At 39.4% G+C, this 15,475-nt stretch overlaps 2 protein-coding genes across 10 annotated transcripts in view; one reads left to right on the top strand and one right to left on the bottom strand.

The window, feature by feature from the left end:
• ctnnd2b (catenin (cadherin-associated protein), delta 2b) overlaps positions 1-4,916 on the bottom strand; it is a 119,744-nt gene extending 114,828 nt beyond the window's left edge. For all 9 annotated transcript variants that reach the window (XM_068341162.1, XM_068341164.1, XM_068341166.1 and 6 more), the window contains exon 1: positions 4,725-4,916. The gene's annotated coding sequence lies outside the window, so the exon portion shown is untranslated. The remainder of the gene's footprint in view (positions 1-4,724) is intronic.
• A 7,069-nt stretch (positions 4,917-11,985) lies between these two features.
• Positions 11,986-15,398, top strand: pkia (cAMP-dependent protein kinase inhibitor alpha). The gene is made up of 3 exons (XM_068341231.1): positions 11,986-12,241; positions 12,618-12,808; positions 13,657-15,398. The coding sequence occupies exons 2-3, from the start codon at positions 12,646-12,648 to the stop codon at positions 13,731-13,733; spliced, it is 240 nt and encodes a 79-aa protein (XP_068197332.1). The 5' UTR covers positions 11,986-12,241; positions 12,618-12,645; the 3' UTR covers positions 13,734-15,398.
• Positions 15,399-15,475: the final 77 nt, after the last annotated feature.

The following is a 15,475-nucleotide window of genomic DNA, read 5'->3' as shown; positions in this document are numbered from 1 at the left end:
TTATGTACTTAATTATCTTCATTTATATCTTCAAACCCTATTTTTATCAGACCTGGTAGGGGCTACTTCATCAATTTTCTTGTTAAATATGTAATTTAACGTCTTTTTTTTTTCTCCACCATCATTTATATTTCTTACACTAAGAAGTACTTGATGAATTTTCATGACAATTAGGTGAGGTCTGTCATCAGAATTTAAATTAAGGACTAACGGAATTAAAAAGTGTTGCGTGGGAGTATCGGTGTATCTTACAATGACAATTAAAATGTCTTTATTGTAATTGATAACGATGAACCTATACCCAGAATGTGATTTGTCAAAAACAAATGGATGGGGGGGGGGTTGGTTAGTTTTCTTTTGTTGTTTTTAAATCATGAAAAAATAATGAAGATAAATCGAGTTAACTAAGAAACTTAATGAAATAAAACAGGAATTAAACTTAAAGGGGTGCGTCAGACTTTTGATGACCAGGAAGTGCATCAGCACATCATTCATGTAAGTGATGATCCCCCACCACCCCCACCCAAACAAATTCCACCCTGCTTATACCGCATGAATCTATACACTGGAACACAACAGTTACCATTTTATAGATGATAACATGCATGGACAGACAGACAGACAGACAGACAGACAGACAGACAGACACCTCCAGTGCACAAACACAGAGAATGGACTTTGTAGAGAAGTAAAAACTACGATGTGTAAAAGATTTAAACCTTTTATATGATATGACACATTCATACATTATTCACAATTTAAAATGAATGAGGGCCATTCTATGGACACTAATCAGGTAAGTAGAACTTTTTTTCTGCATAAAAAATTATCAGAAGGTATAAAAATGTTTTGTTTTAATGCATACGGTGTAGTGATGGTAACTTTGATGAAATCATTATTTACTACTTACTGATTTTCTTTTTCATAAATACAAAGTGGTATTGATTATTATTATAATCGTTGTAGTTGATTCTGTTATTATTGTTATTATTGTTGTTGTTGTTCTTATTGTGGCTGACATTTGTTCAGCTGTTTGCATCTCCTGCTGTGTTTCTCCTCTGATGGGCTGAGGGGAATAAGGATGTCGACCAGGCAACCAATCTCTCCTATTTCTGACTGAGGGAGGGGGGCAGGTGCACCAGCTGTGATATGAGTAAGACGCTGCCGTGATTGGAATCGAATGGCCAAGCAACACATCGTCTACCATGTGCCTCTCTGTCTGAACAAGGTTATCAGCAGAGATTATCAAGCCAGGACAATAGATGGTGATTCACACATGCAGCCGATGTTGTGACCCAAATTGCAGCACATAAAGGACTGCTGCTGTGTGACATCACTGAAAACAAGGATGTGAGAAACTTGACAATAATCATGATTGGTAATATTATTAATCATTTGCAGTTACTAGCAGTATTACCAGTTCCCCTTTGAGGATTGTTCTGTTGAATACAGATACCACTATTCTGTAATCTCACAGTAACTCTGCAGGGGTTAGATGAAACAACTTTGAAGTCACAAAAGCACATTCTTGCTGCTACAGAAGTGGGTCATATAACACGACATGCTAATTAAATATTTGTCAACCCTCTATATATTGAAGCGTAGGGTCCCTGATGTGTTGTCTCAACTCCAGGAGCCTCTTCTTCTTTCTTTCTGCGGTTTTGTTCTTGATTTTGAACACTGTCCTCTCTTAGGTAATGAATTATTCAGTGGTTTTTGGACTGATGTGTGTCTGCAGAAGATCTATCTGCTTTTTTTGTTCATTCGTTGTTGTATCGCACATCGAACACCAACACTCGCGACTCTCACACTATTTTATCTGTTATGCACTTCTAGTACTCATTCTGGATGATGATTAATGGATTATAGCTGAATTATGATTCCAGTAATTCCAATTATTTGACTCATGTTTGGAAGAGTTTTCTAGCTTCATCTCAGCTGTTATGTGTTCACCCATTTCCATTGGTTGGTTGGTTTGTTTGTTTGTTTTTATTTGTTGGAAGGATTTTAACATAATTACAGATTTCTACAACACTTGCTGACTGGATGGAGTGTATTCAAGAATTCATTAAAAGGAAGAAAGGAACAGACGCAGGAAGGTGTTTTTTTTTTTAGATCAACCATTTTTCACATTCATGCAAAAAAAACACAGAAATACTTCCAGTTGGAACAACTTCTCTCTCTCTTTTTTTTCCCATCATTTCCACTGGTAATTAGAGAACCGTAGTCACAAGTTAATTGCTTTGATTATAGTTCGACTGAGACTTCACCTCACTGTGTGTTTTTGTGTACAATAATTAAAAACAACATTTAGCTGCACTTAGTTTCAGTTTTACATCCTCATAAACCTTCTCAGAACCTTTTCTCTCTGCTTTGTTTTTTTTGTCACATAATTCAATTCCACAGGGACGATCTTCTGCGTTCTCAAATCATAGTCTTCATTCCTAGTTTTAAATTCATAACCAATTGAAACAGTGGCTAAAACTACAAACCTGAGACCCAAGTTTTAATAAACCTGAAATATCAATACATCCTCAGTACATCACTGTAAGATGAATTACACGTTGACAACTTAATTAAACTGGTGATCAACAGATGCTGCATATTTTGTGTTGGTGTTGTGCTGAAGTTGTAATTCACATCTCAGGTTTTTGGAAGAGTGCATCCACATCACATGTATCATCCCCTTAATATAAAAACTTAATGAAGCTTGTAGGGGCTGCAGAGGCAGAGGCCAGTCTTTGGAGAAGGATGACTACATGCTCTTAACTCTCCTCTGAACCGTGCTAGAATGCATCACTTTCCAGACTTCTCACCAGCTACAGGATACAACAACATGAATCTTTAGTAATTAGGTACAGAAAGTGAGAGAAGCACTCTATGTGTTTCTGATTCCTTCATGAACAATAATGAAAAATAAATAAATTACCGGAAGGTTTTTGATGACAACCTTGCACAAAAATTTGCTTTACAATGTTGTGAATTGATTCACTTTACTTGACGTTAAACTGTGACACTTGCCAGGCTGTAATTGTGTAGCCAGAAAACAAACCACATATTCAATTGCAATGATTGATCTTTAGAGATGCTAAAAGTCACATGTCCATGCTAACTGTTTCCCCTCTACTTTCAGTCTTTATGCTAGATTAAGCAAACTGGCTGCTGGAGGCCTCATCTTCAGTGTCATTGGTCCTCTTACCTACTCTTAGAAAGAAGGAAAGAATAATGGTGCTGAAAATATATATCTATTTCTTTTAGAGGAATGAGCTGCCACATGGTTTCAGTCCAGTACAACCAGTAGAACCGGTGCCTTCAACACTAATTATACCAAGAACACATTGCAGCCATTTTCACAGTTGATCCATCATCATCTGTCATAATCTGATGAGATGTTGGACCCTTCACTGATCCAGAGGATAGTTAAATATTCTTAAAAAGATCCAGATGACGATAGATCGGTTAAAAAAATAATTTAATAATTTATTTATGATTAAACCCAAAAAATGTAAACATATCACCATCAAACTCACTGCTTTATCCTGATCTTTGTCATGTTTTTTCCTCTCAGATCCAACGAAAATCTGCTCCAACATTCTGGACGCACAAATGTGACGACCAATCTGAGATTAACAGTCTGCTTAATCAATTTAATAAAACATTTCACCATCAGACACCATGTTCTCCGCTGGCCTCATCAGAAGCTGCTTCCCCCAGCCCCCCCACCCCACCTCAACCTCCCAATGTCCATTAAAGTTCTTATTAGGGCTGGGTATAGCTCCTCCATCTTGGGAGTGATCTGTGATCTACAGCATAACGGCCCATAAGAGCAAACAGAAATTAACTTTAAATGAGCCGCCGTAAACAAACACGGAACCATCGTGGCTGTGAGGCTATATGAAGTCTAATCCATCACATGAGTTGTATCAGTTCTGTCAGGTCACAGAGCAGAAATACACAACATGAGTCAACATCATGATGCTGTGGTGGAGACAAATCCTGGCACCGTGAGGCAGGAGATTAATTACTCTACAGTATTGGGAATAAAACAGGCAGGAGCTGATCACTAACACACTAGAGTGTTAATGGAGATCAACATGGAGACACTGAAGCGGGTCAGGCCGGAAACTGGCACCCAGGCAGGCAGCAAGGTGCTCTTCATCCAGACCGCATGCCTGCTGACGCGCATGAGGGGGAAACACTCTGACCGGCGCTGCGTCGCCGCGTAAAGGCGACACACACTCACACACACACACACACACACACAAAAAGAGAAAACGCGCATCGGGTCACGGGGAGCTGCTGTCATCCCTGATAACCGAGTGAATCTCTCTCAGAATGGTGTCAGTCTGAAAAGGAGGACCGTTTTCGCATCATCTAACCTCCCCTAAACGTGCGCGCACAGACGCGCGCACACACGCTGCTGGCCTCGGATGGATGGCGAGTAAAATGGGGGGTTTCCATTTTCAGCCCGACCAGTGCAAGCGCACCACAGCCTTTTAGCTGCATTAAAATAAACAGCATAACCCCATCGGAATTTTTTAAAAAAAAAAAAATGACATTTGATAACAGAAACAACAACAACACACTCCAAAAACACACAGCAGACAAACATTATCCCCCGCCTGGCTTATTTTTTTAAAAATAGCGTTTTGCAAGCAGATGCTCAAATCGGAGGTGTGAGACGAGTGGAATGAGGAAACTGGAATGACATTGCGCTTGCTTACTGTAAAATAAATTCCCTCGGGGGATGGAGAGCCTCCTTTTCCCGCTGGACTCCCCCTCCTTTCCGACGTGCGAATTTCCCGAAATTCAGACCATGCAAAACAGGTTATCAGTCATTCCGCCCTCTGAAGTGTTTGGCCCAGCAGTGTGTGAGAAAGAAGAGAGAAGGCAAGCCCAGCATCCGAGAAGAGAGCGCCAGCTGTGGGGAGGGAATGAGAAAGGAAGGAGCGGCCGGGGCAGGAGCGCTGCGCACAGGAGAGGCGGCAGGAGAGCGACAGAGGTTCTCTCTCTCTCCCTCTCTCTCTCTCTCTCTCCCTCTCTCTTTCTCTCTCTCTCTCTCTCTCTCTCTCTCTCTCTCTCTCTCTCTCCCTCCCTCTCTCCCTCCCTCCCCCTCCCTCTCTCTCCCTCTCCCTCTATACAACATCCCCCAATCCCTGCCAGACATACTGACAGACTACTTGGGTACCAGTATCATCAGCAGCATTGACAGCAGCGACACCCACCGGTGATGAGAGGAAGTACGATCAACGCCTCAGCAGAGGCTAAAGGAGGAAAGATCTGCGGTTAAAAATTATAAATATATATTGTACATATACATAAATATATAAAAAGAGAATTTAAACGTTATATTTCAATTTTATTATTTAAATGTTGTGACAGTGGCAACGAAAGACTGGATAATATGAGAAATGCTCATAAACATATGATTAAAGTGTCTCACTGCCACGGCCCATGATGGACAGGTATGTAAAGCCACATTCTGTGCATCTTTCAATGCTGTTGCTTCAGAATGGGAATAAATATTGGTTGTTGTTTTTTTTTAGTTTTGTTTGAAAGATTGATGATATGCCTTCACACTCCTACCAGTGTGAAACCCCAACCATTCCCCTTTGTTACTCTCATACAGCTGAATACAATGTCTGCACCGACTAGACACCGATGCCAAATCAGGACAATGCCCTTACTACAGGGAGTTAGAACACAAATGGAAAGTGGAAAAAGTTTCTCACCCAATTGAGCACTGTATATCCTCTTACCCTTTGATATTTTTTTTTACTCTTTTCTATCCATATTTGTCTCTCTTTCTTCCTCCCTCTCTTTCTTTTGCTTCCTCTTTGTTGAGCAGTTCTTTGTTCAGTCAACTGTAAGCCATTTCAAAATGCCACAGTCAGTCAGTGGCATCGGTGGCAAATTAAATCTTGCACACATTGTTCTTGCATGCACTGTTTGCTTCATTGCACAAGAAACGGCAGCGGATGTTCAGATTATCTGCACACATTGTTGCTAAAATGTCATATTTTAATGAAGGGAAAACTCAGCAGTTGAAATATGACTGCACTTATGCACAAACCTACGGTGTAACAAATACAAAAGACCCCATATATTGGAATATATTGGAATAATCCAATTATTGTTACGCTGTGAATCTGTGAGTGTATGATTTATTTCTGTATCAAGATTGAAATAATCAATAAGCTATTTTTGGCATACCTTTGTGCTATTCTTATCTGAAGCCTATCCTCTGCTGCCTTAACGACCTGACATCTCCACAGGGATCATTAAAGTTTCATCTAAACTTATCGCAAAATTGAAGTCCCCTCAAGCAACGCGCTTGTCTGCTCCCCACCAAGCTGCTCAGAGTCCATCAGCAGGAAATGTTGTTCTGAGAAGATGCATGCAGCTGTTGCCACGTGCTTTTATTTCTGCAGGGAGGAAGGGATGAGGTGATTGTGGAACACTGAAGAAAGGTATATCTGCCTTTTGCAACTAGCAATATTTGAATGTGATCCTTACCTGTGTTTAATTCAGTGCTCTGTCAACAATTATGTGACTGTGAACATCATTCTACCTGTAAAATGTACAGCTATTTGTAGCTCCAATGAAAACCAGCCCTACCAAGACAAGCTGGACTTGTTTTGTGACTGCTGGCACGAGGGGATCTGACATTTTCAAACATCTTCTGCAGCTTCACTGGCGTCCCACTCGTCCCATTCTGTTTCAAGAGACTTGTAAGGAAATGCATCCCTCAGAAGGTTAATGTTGAGTTAAATATCAAAAACACAGGAAGAGGGCGGAGGTGGAGAAAGTCTTCTGAGTGAAATTGAAATGTCTATATGTAACGCTGTTTTATTTTTAATTTTATTTCTAATTTTTTTATGTTTAATTCTCATGAACCATGCAACCATACAGTATATCACATAAACCAAGCGAATTGGTCACAATAAATTGTCTATAGGTGTGAGGTTTGAGTGTACATGTACAGATCTGCTACATATCCTGTACATGAACCCATCTGAAGCATTAGTAATAGTACATTGCTCTACAGGAGACAAAACACGACACAAGAAGTCTTTACACGATTAGCACGGCTGCTTTAATGTTGAATACAGAAAAAACTTGTATGCTGTTTGAAGCTCTGTTAAGAGAGCAGCATAAAACCGTCGAACCTAATACGACATGAACAGAACATAGAGACAGTAAAGGAGAGGAAGAAGAGGAGGAGGAAGATGGAGATTCATCTCTATGCAATAACAGGTCCTGGTGGAATTCTTCATAATTCATGTATGTCTCATCTATGACAAGGAGCTTATTACGATTCTATAAAATTGAGCAATTTATGAAAAATATAAAGCCTTAGAGTTGCACCTTAGGGTCCATCACATATGTGTGGTGATGAAACGGAATAATAAAACCTAACTGAGTTGATGTGAGTTTAAACAAAATGATTTTTTTAATGAGCTCTCCTCTTAAGTGGGTAGCACTGCAGAATGTATTACAGCTCCTTAAAAAGGAGTGTTGGAAACAGTAGGGGTGCTTAAAAAATGTATTTCAAAAACTGATAAGGCTTTTTTTCATTAATTACAACATGTCTTATATTTTATGTGTTGCTAATAGCTCTTAATTTGGTAATTATGCAGGTCTTAGTAAGAGGTGTTAATGGCTTTTCTGATTTAGCTGAGCAGCCAAAACACCAGTTAAAAAGTTCGTATGGAGGGTTTTTACGTGTAGTAACTGACTTAAAGTAAATGATGCACTGCAAATTTTAAAGGTGTTCCCACTTACAAAGCATCTAGAGATCTGTTATTTTAATAATAATATAATATTTATAAAATGTATGTACTAATATAATTTATTTGTAATTTATAAAAATACAAAAATCCTGAAATTCAAATTGTGTGATTTTTAAGAACTAATTTGCAAGAATTAATTTAAGATTAATTTGCATTTTATTGCATGACATAAGTGTTTAATATCATCATGAAATGAAATTTTTGGTTGTTTTTTTTATACAGAAACCTTTGTTTGCCATTACAGAGATCAGATCCTTCCTGTAGTTCTTGACCCAGTTTGCACCACAGCAGGGATTCTTTCCCACCCCCTCCATTCAGATCTTTTCCAGATCCTACAGGTTTCAGGCAATCACTGGGCAGGACAGACTTTCAGTTCCCTCCAAAGATTTTCTGTTGGGTTCAGGTCTGGAGACTTGGGCCACTCCAGAGCCTGGAGATGTTTCTTACAGAGCTATTTCTTGTTTACCCTGTCTGTGTGTTCTGAGTCGTTGTCATATTCTGGAAGACCCTCAAGCGTTACTAGTAAGTAAGTGATGAAATACTTATATCATGCCATAAAATGCTAGTTAAAATTTTTGTTTTCATTTCATCTCTCACAGTTGAGGCATACCTACTATAAAAATTACAAACCTCTACATGCTTTGTAAGTGGGAAAACCTGCAGCATCAGCAGTGTGTCATATGCTTGTTCTCCCCACTGTATACAGAATGTTGTAGTTGTTGAAATGGTGCAAATGGGAATAAAGGAAGATTACAAAGGGATATAACACAGCAGCCAGAGAGGGGAGGTGTCGTTGTGTTCTGCCACCAGCGTAGATCTGAGGGTAAAGTAACACATGTTTTCTGAAGCTGATGGCAGAGAGCACATCTCATCTCTAATAGCACATTCTGAGATGTTCACACCGAGACCAGTAAGAGCTGGAGACATTAACGTTTAAAGATCAGCACAGAAATCAGTTCTTTACTCATACACCTGTTAATTTTGTATGAAATTTTTTTTTTGTCTGACTGAGGCTTTTATTTCTATTGGTATAATTTGTTTTCCACAACACTGGTAAGATATTCCGAAAAAGAGCCCTATCATTAACATCCATCAACAAGTTTTGGAAATACTTGGGGACCAACAGACAGTTAAACATGGATTATCACATAGCTCATTGGAAATCGATAACTATCTAGAAAAACGTTAGCTTTATTGTGTTACCTTCAAAATTCAGTCAAGCTGATGAGACATGAGGTCTATGTAGGCTGCATTACTTTAAAATGACCACAGCGCCATCCAGTGGTATGAATCTTACATGACGACCTCCTGATGGCGCCCCGTTTGCAATCTAATTTAATGTGTGAGCACCATGCTCTGCTGGTTGGAGTTGAGAATGGATGAATCCGTTGTGTTTGTTCCTGAGAAAAATCAACCACATACAAGAATAAACTGAGTGTTGGTCGGGACACAGGCTCCAACAACACCACAGCATGCCAGCTTCTCTCTGCTGCAGGTTACTCACAGTGATCGAATAGCGGTTTATGTTTAATTACAATAACATTATACACACACAATAATCACATTCAACATCCACATTCAGTCACATGTATGAATAACCTAACTCCATACTGTGGTGCTCTGCTGCCACCCTCTGGCGGCTATGGAACATAGCAGGCACTCTCGAGCAGAATCCGAACACAATGACTAACGTTCTAGGACATATTCTACATTCAACGTGAGCTGAAATACTATATGAAATATAAAATCATGAAATCAACCTGAAATATCAAGTTGATGTGTTTTGACATGGGGTGGAGGGGTGTGCAAACACGTCGATTCCGTCGATTAAAATTATTTTGATAGTCACAACCGGAAGCTCTTGACAATGTGACAACGTCTAACTTTATGTCAATGTTTCTGTAGTTACCCACTATGTCCACAAGAGGGCATCACGATAACAGATCCTTCAAAAACGTAGAATAACATTGATACGTCCTCCGAAATAACTTTATTGTGTGGTTTTCAACGTAATAGTTTGACACATATAAAGCTAGGAAATTCAACGTTACTATTATGTTTGTCTTAAGGCTTGTAGTGATGTTGTACTTAAATCATATCAGTGCTTGTGTTACTTTATTTGGGGCGCACCAAGAAGAATATAAATATAAAAAATAATATAAAATTATATATAAAATTAAAAATAATAATAATAATGATAATTGCGTATACTGTAGCTATGTATTGTTGCTGCTGTAGTCAGTATGGCCACAGGAGGGTATGAAATGTATTTACTGAGCAGGAAGTGGTTTGAGTACATTTACCCGAGGTCAGGGCATGCGTGTCTTATTTTGCTTGTATTTTCTTTCTTTTGAATGTTTTCGTGTCTTTTTGTCTTTGGTTTTAGAGTTCACCGCAGGAGCGACATCCAATTGTTGGCTTAACCTATCCAACAATCAAGAATGTTGCACTTTGAAATGATAATTCTCCATTTACATCGGACCAAACGCGTCCCATGTTCTCCAACTTTGAAGAAATTATTTTAATTTGTTTCGTTCATCTTAAAAAAAGATTGGCTTCTATCAAAACAAAAAACAAAAAAAACATAGTGATATTTGAGTTGTTAGGCATTGGCATCGTGCTACATCTGCGATTAAATGAAACTGAAGCCTTTGTAGTTCCTCAGTTTGGCCACAAGAGGGTATCAAATGTACCTACAATCAAGAGTCGTCTGAATACTAGTATTTGATCAGGATTTTAATCTAACAGTTCTTAGTACCTTAAAATGTATTTAAACTTGAAACTTCTCGAAATGCTAACTAGCAGTAGCCCCCTCTCCCTTTTCTTTCCAAAAGGTAAAATAGATGATTGTTCGTCTGTGTTCGGACACGAAGACTTGAGTAAAGCCAAAATGTGTAATACAGCCATTGGCCACAGGAGGGCAGTGTCACCAATGTGTGTTCATGTCCGGTGGTCTCTCAAAATAAAAGCATCAAATCGACAGGAAATATATTTGATTCAATTTCATGAGAAAGGTGCGACCAAAAACTGGTGACGAGTTTTTAATGTTTTTACATCGTTTTTGAACGATTGTTTCCGTCCAAATAAAGACGTGTAGGGAGTTTTAAGTCAGTAGATTCATAAAGGGTAAAAATCTGTTACATTCTTGTATAAAAGTCTTAAAGTTGTGGGTTAAATCTACTGGTGAAAGACAAGAAGAAAGTACAAACATTTTCAAATAAAACAGAAGTTAGTATGGTCGAATAGTGCGGCTCGGTGCGGTGATGCTGTCGCCTCGCAGTGAGGAGGGTTTCTGGGTTTCAAATCCCACTGAGGAGCTTTTATGTTCTCCACGTGTCTGTCTTCCTCGGGGCTCTGAACCCCTTAAATACAAGTTCCAAACCAAATCATAGCAGCGGAAGGTTCAGCTCAGAGAGGTGAGAGGAGGAACTCAGAGAGCTGAGGTAACAGGATCGAATCCCCACTCTTCCGTTTACAAGTTTTCCAGAGTGTTGTGAATAATAAATATAACATCCAACCAGACTTGCTGGAGGTCTTGAATAGCTCAGTAGGATCGTCTTTGTCACAGGACGTAGGATCAAATCACAGCAGTAAGTATTTTCTTTAAGTTCTTTGGTCACATAAAAATGTGAAATGCTCAAACACACACTTTCGGCGTGTGGCGTCAGGTAGCTCCCCCTGTTCAGGTGCTGGGCAGGTGTTCAGACATTATAGGTTCAAATCTCACTCCTCCCACTGTGAACAGCGCTCATCCACTGTAAGAATAAACCCACAGAAATTAATTTCTTCTTTTCTTTCGATCTGTACCGATAGGGGGCGACACATCTTCTTCATCATCCTCTCTAACACCAACCGCCCTCATATCTTCCTGATTCCATCCTCCTCCTTCTCTTTGGTCTTCTTAAAATCTAAAAATCCGCGGAAATAAAATTCAAATTTAAAAAAAAAAACAACGCTTTAATATTTCTATTCAAACTCTAGTATTTCGCTTATCACTCACTGAACTTTAATATTTTCATAGATAAATGGATTCCATCTTTTTCCAATATTAACGAGGTGTCCGCGAACGCCTCACGCGCCATGGCGCTTCTCTCCTCGCATCCTTTTGTGCACCTCGTCCAATCAGCGCTCAGCTGAGGAATACTGGCTGCTGATTGGTCGGAGAAGAGGAAGATGCGACGGTCATGGAAGAACAGACTTGGGACTTTACAAACCATCCTACTGTGATTTACATAATAACGTCATTTCTGCGCGTTAATTGATCTTTGAATGTAACGAAACCCGGTTGAGTTGCTCCCCGCGGGTCGTCGGTCGGTTCTGAGCCGGTTCCGGTGGGTTTTATTCGGGTCTGCGGATCGTTACATGTCGCGTCGGGCCCTGCTTTGTAGGTGAAGTCATTCCCTAGGAATGTAGCCTCGGTGGCATCGCCAGTAGAGCCATTATTGACGGTAAGGAGACGCAGAAACGGGACTTTTACGCAATAAAAAAAAACGTTGTTAGACTCTGTTAACCATCCATGACTTGTATTTCGGCTTTTCTGGCTGACAGTTTACTTGTGGGCCGAACTCTGGATGAAGGCCCGGGTTAGCAGGAAGGATGCTGCACAGCAGAACCGTTGTGACTTTTGACATTAGTGTTAAATAAAAGGTTAAAATAATTCAAATTAAGATTTTCTCAGAGTTACATGAATAATAATCAATAGACTTTGTATCTCCTCTGTCTGACGTGCTCTGTGTATTATTAGGATTAAAAGTGAAATGGTTTTAGCACTAGTACCCAGGATTGTGTGTTCAGATGTGTGTGTTAACTTCCTTTTTCTTCCAGGTATAGTTGTGTGGACGATGCACGAGCGATGTCTGATGTTGAGGCCACGTATGCAGACTTCATCGCTTCAGGCAGGACTGGACGTAGGAACGCCATGCATGACATCCTGCAGAGTCCCAGTGACCCGGAGGGGCGAGAGCTGCCCCTCACCCTGTCCCTGTCCCAGCTGCACATCAACGCAGGAGGAGGAGGTCATTCCACCAGTAGATCCTCCATCGCGTCTGTGTTTTCACCCGTGTCTGTTAGCTGGTTTATATCATCAGAATTACACTATAAACCGGCCATTTTTCATTTTTATTGAATCATAAAAAACAAGAACTCAATCAAAGGATTAACAATGGCGGCTATCTTGAGTTGCAGGATTATTCACCCTGTTTTCTAGTTTCCAACAAGATTCTTATCGTTCTTCACAAATATCTTAAATTGCTTTGTATGAAAATGAAAAATTTATCGTAATGGTTCTTGAAATTTGAGGTTTTTGCATCATAGTTTTAATCATAAATGTAGCAAGAGCCACAACTGGAATTAATCTGATTATTCTCATTGTACTGCAATCTACAGATTGACAAATTAATCTTGCTATCTTCTCTTTATTTTACTTTTTTCCACACTCTTTTTCTTCTTAATTCTAGCAGGGATGTTGGCAAGGTTGTTAAATATTGTGGAGGGAAAAAAAATCCTTTATTTGTCACTTTATACTTTATACAACATGTGATTTGTCTCAAAACCTGTCCATTTCATGGAAATATTTTTTTCTGAATCATTCAGACAAACCAGACATGAGTGAAAACATGAAAGTAATAATCAGAATGCTCTCTTACTAAAAGAGTCCACAAATACAACCAGATGAGCTCTCAGTAGCAGCATGGTGGACGATGATCCTCTGCTAATAAGAAACGTTATCTCTAATGTGATGTTGTTCTGCAATAGAGATCCTTTGAGCCACGATCCTAGGAAAGATAACTGGGAACAGCCTCAACTCCACAAAAAACAAACACGATATTTAACCACAACCCTGTTTGTGTCCCACTTGCTGCAGATGGTGACGATACTGAGGACAGCCAGAGCTCCTCGTCCTCCTCAGCCCACAGGGATACTGAGCAGAGGAACAGTTAATCTGCCCCACACTCCCGCTGGTGGACCGAGGTGGTTTCCACTCACTGTGATGAAGCCGTTTCTCCAAATGGGACTTGCAGGCAGAGTGTAGCCCCGCAGCTTTTGGGATGCCTCTACGCAGGGCAATAACCACCCCCCAAACCCACTGTAAAGGCACCAGAATGTGACGTTGTCACCCGGTGCTGCTGTGCACTAGAGGACTAGACTGATGGCAGGTGTTAGAGGTGTGAAAGGCAGAGAGACACATTTTAGCTCCTGTACAGCTGATTATATTTTCAGTCGTAGTTACTAATCACACCGGCTGGATAATGTGAATTAACAGAGAAGGAGAACCTTTGTGAGTTTTATGTAAAGTTTATAAAATCACAGAGACATGCTATGTAAGAGGTCACAAGAGGAGTAGCATGTTTGTAATGATGCTGATTGAGATTACGTTGCCGGGTAATGACTAGTGCTTCCTTTAAAATGACAATGCTGATAATGGAACTGGATCACAAGACTGAAGAAGAGAAACTTTTTTTTAATCTGTTGGAAGGTGTGTTTGTGAAACTGGCCCCATATTGTAAAAATCAGCCGACAGTAGCAGAACACAGAGAGTTTTGTGACCGACAGTAGGTAATACATTTACAGTGGATGACATGTGTTTACAATTCAGTGGTTAACATAAACATTATGATGTGTAAGCTTTTAAAAAAAATATTTTTTTTTAAACTTTTTTAATGATACCATTGTAATCACAAGGAATTGTTTGGGAAATGTCTTTATTTTTACCAAGAGTCTCATGAGAGGAGGATACCTGTGTGTCAAACGTGTAGCCGGTGAGGAACAGGATGATACGGTAAAAAAGTGAAAATGGAGAAACTCATACAACCCAATAATTATAATTATCTGTATTTATTCTGATTTATTTTGTTCGAAAATGGATGTGTGAAAAATACACATGGGACGTTTTTACACTTTAGTTTTAGCTTTAGAGGTGCTAGTACTCAGATATTGTTCTTTTTTGTGACACTGCAGGATTTCATATAAAGTTAGTAGAAGTGATTGACTTCAGGCTAAGGAGCAAAACTTTTATTTTCTTTATTAAAAAAAGTAGTTGTTGATTTTATTTATTTTTTTTACCAATTGTAGATAGTTACTTTGTGGTATCAATCTTATTTAACTCTCAGCAGAAATGTAACCGTTATTCCCCAAATGTCAAACTGGTCCTTAAATGTAGATATGCAACACTCAGTGGAGCTTCCAGTAAATTGTAAAATATGTTTGAGTTTGTATCATTCTAACATCGAGGCTGAACTACATTCCTGCTTCTTTGTGTGAGAATTACACCCCATAATAATCATACACAGAGACCATCATGCATGCACTGTAAAAACTGTGTATTTTCTCCACAGTATAACCTTACTGTAGTAATGCAAGTGGACTGTGTATTAATCTTATCCATGCAAATAATATCACAAATACAACTTTATTGTAATAAATACTCACTTTGGTTTTCAAGTCTGAACTTCCCATGTGACTGTGTGGTTACACATGCTTCAACGGCTTATACTGTTCATCATTCGGCATGTAGAAACGGCAGTGCATGATTGTGCAAAATGTGTAGAGGGTTTGTCTATTGTGACCATATTTTCTACACTATGTCAAAAACAAAATAAAGAACTAACTGGTAAATAAAATGTAAAAAAGCGTTTTCTTGTACTTCCGCTATGTGGCCTGCAGATGGCGGTGTGGGACAATTT

This window comes from Antennarius striatus, chromosome 18 (genome assembly GCF_040054535.1).
Source record: "Antennarius striatus isolate MH-2024 chromosome 18, ASM4005453v1, whole genome shotgun sequence".
Taxonomy (NCBI): domain Eukaryota; kingdom Metazoa; phylum Chordata; class Actinopteri; order Lophiiformes; family Antennariidae; genus Antennarius; species Antennarius striatus.
This window is presented reverse-complemented; position numbering and strand designations above follow the sequence as displayed.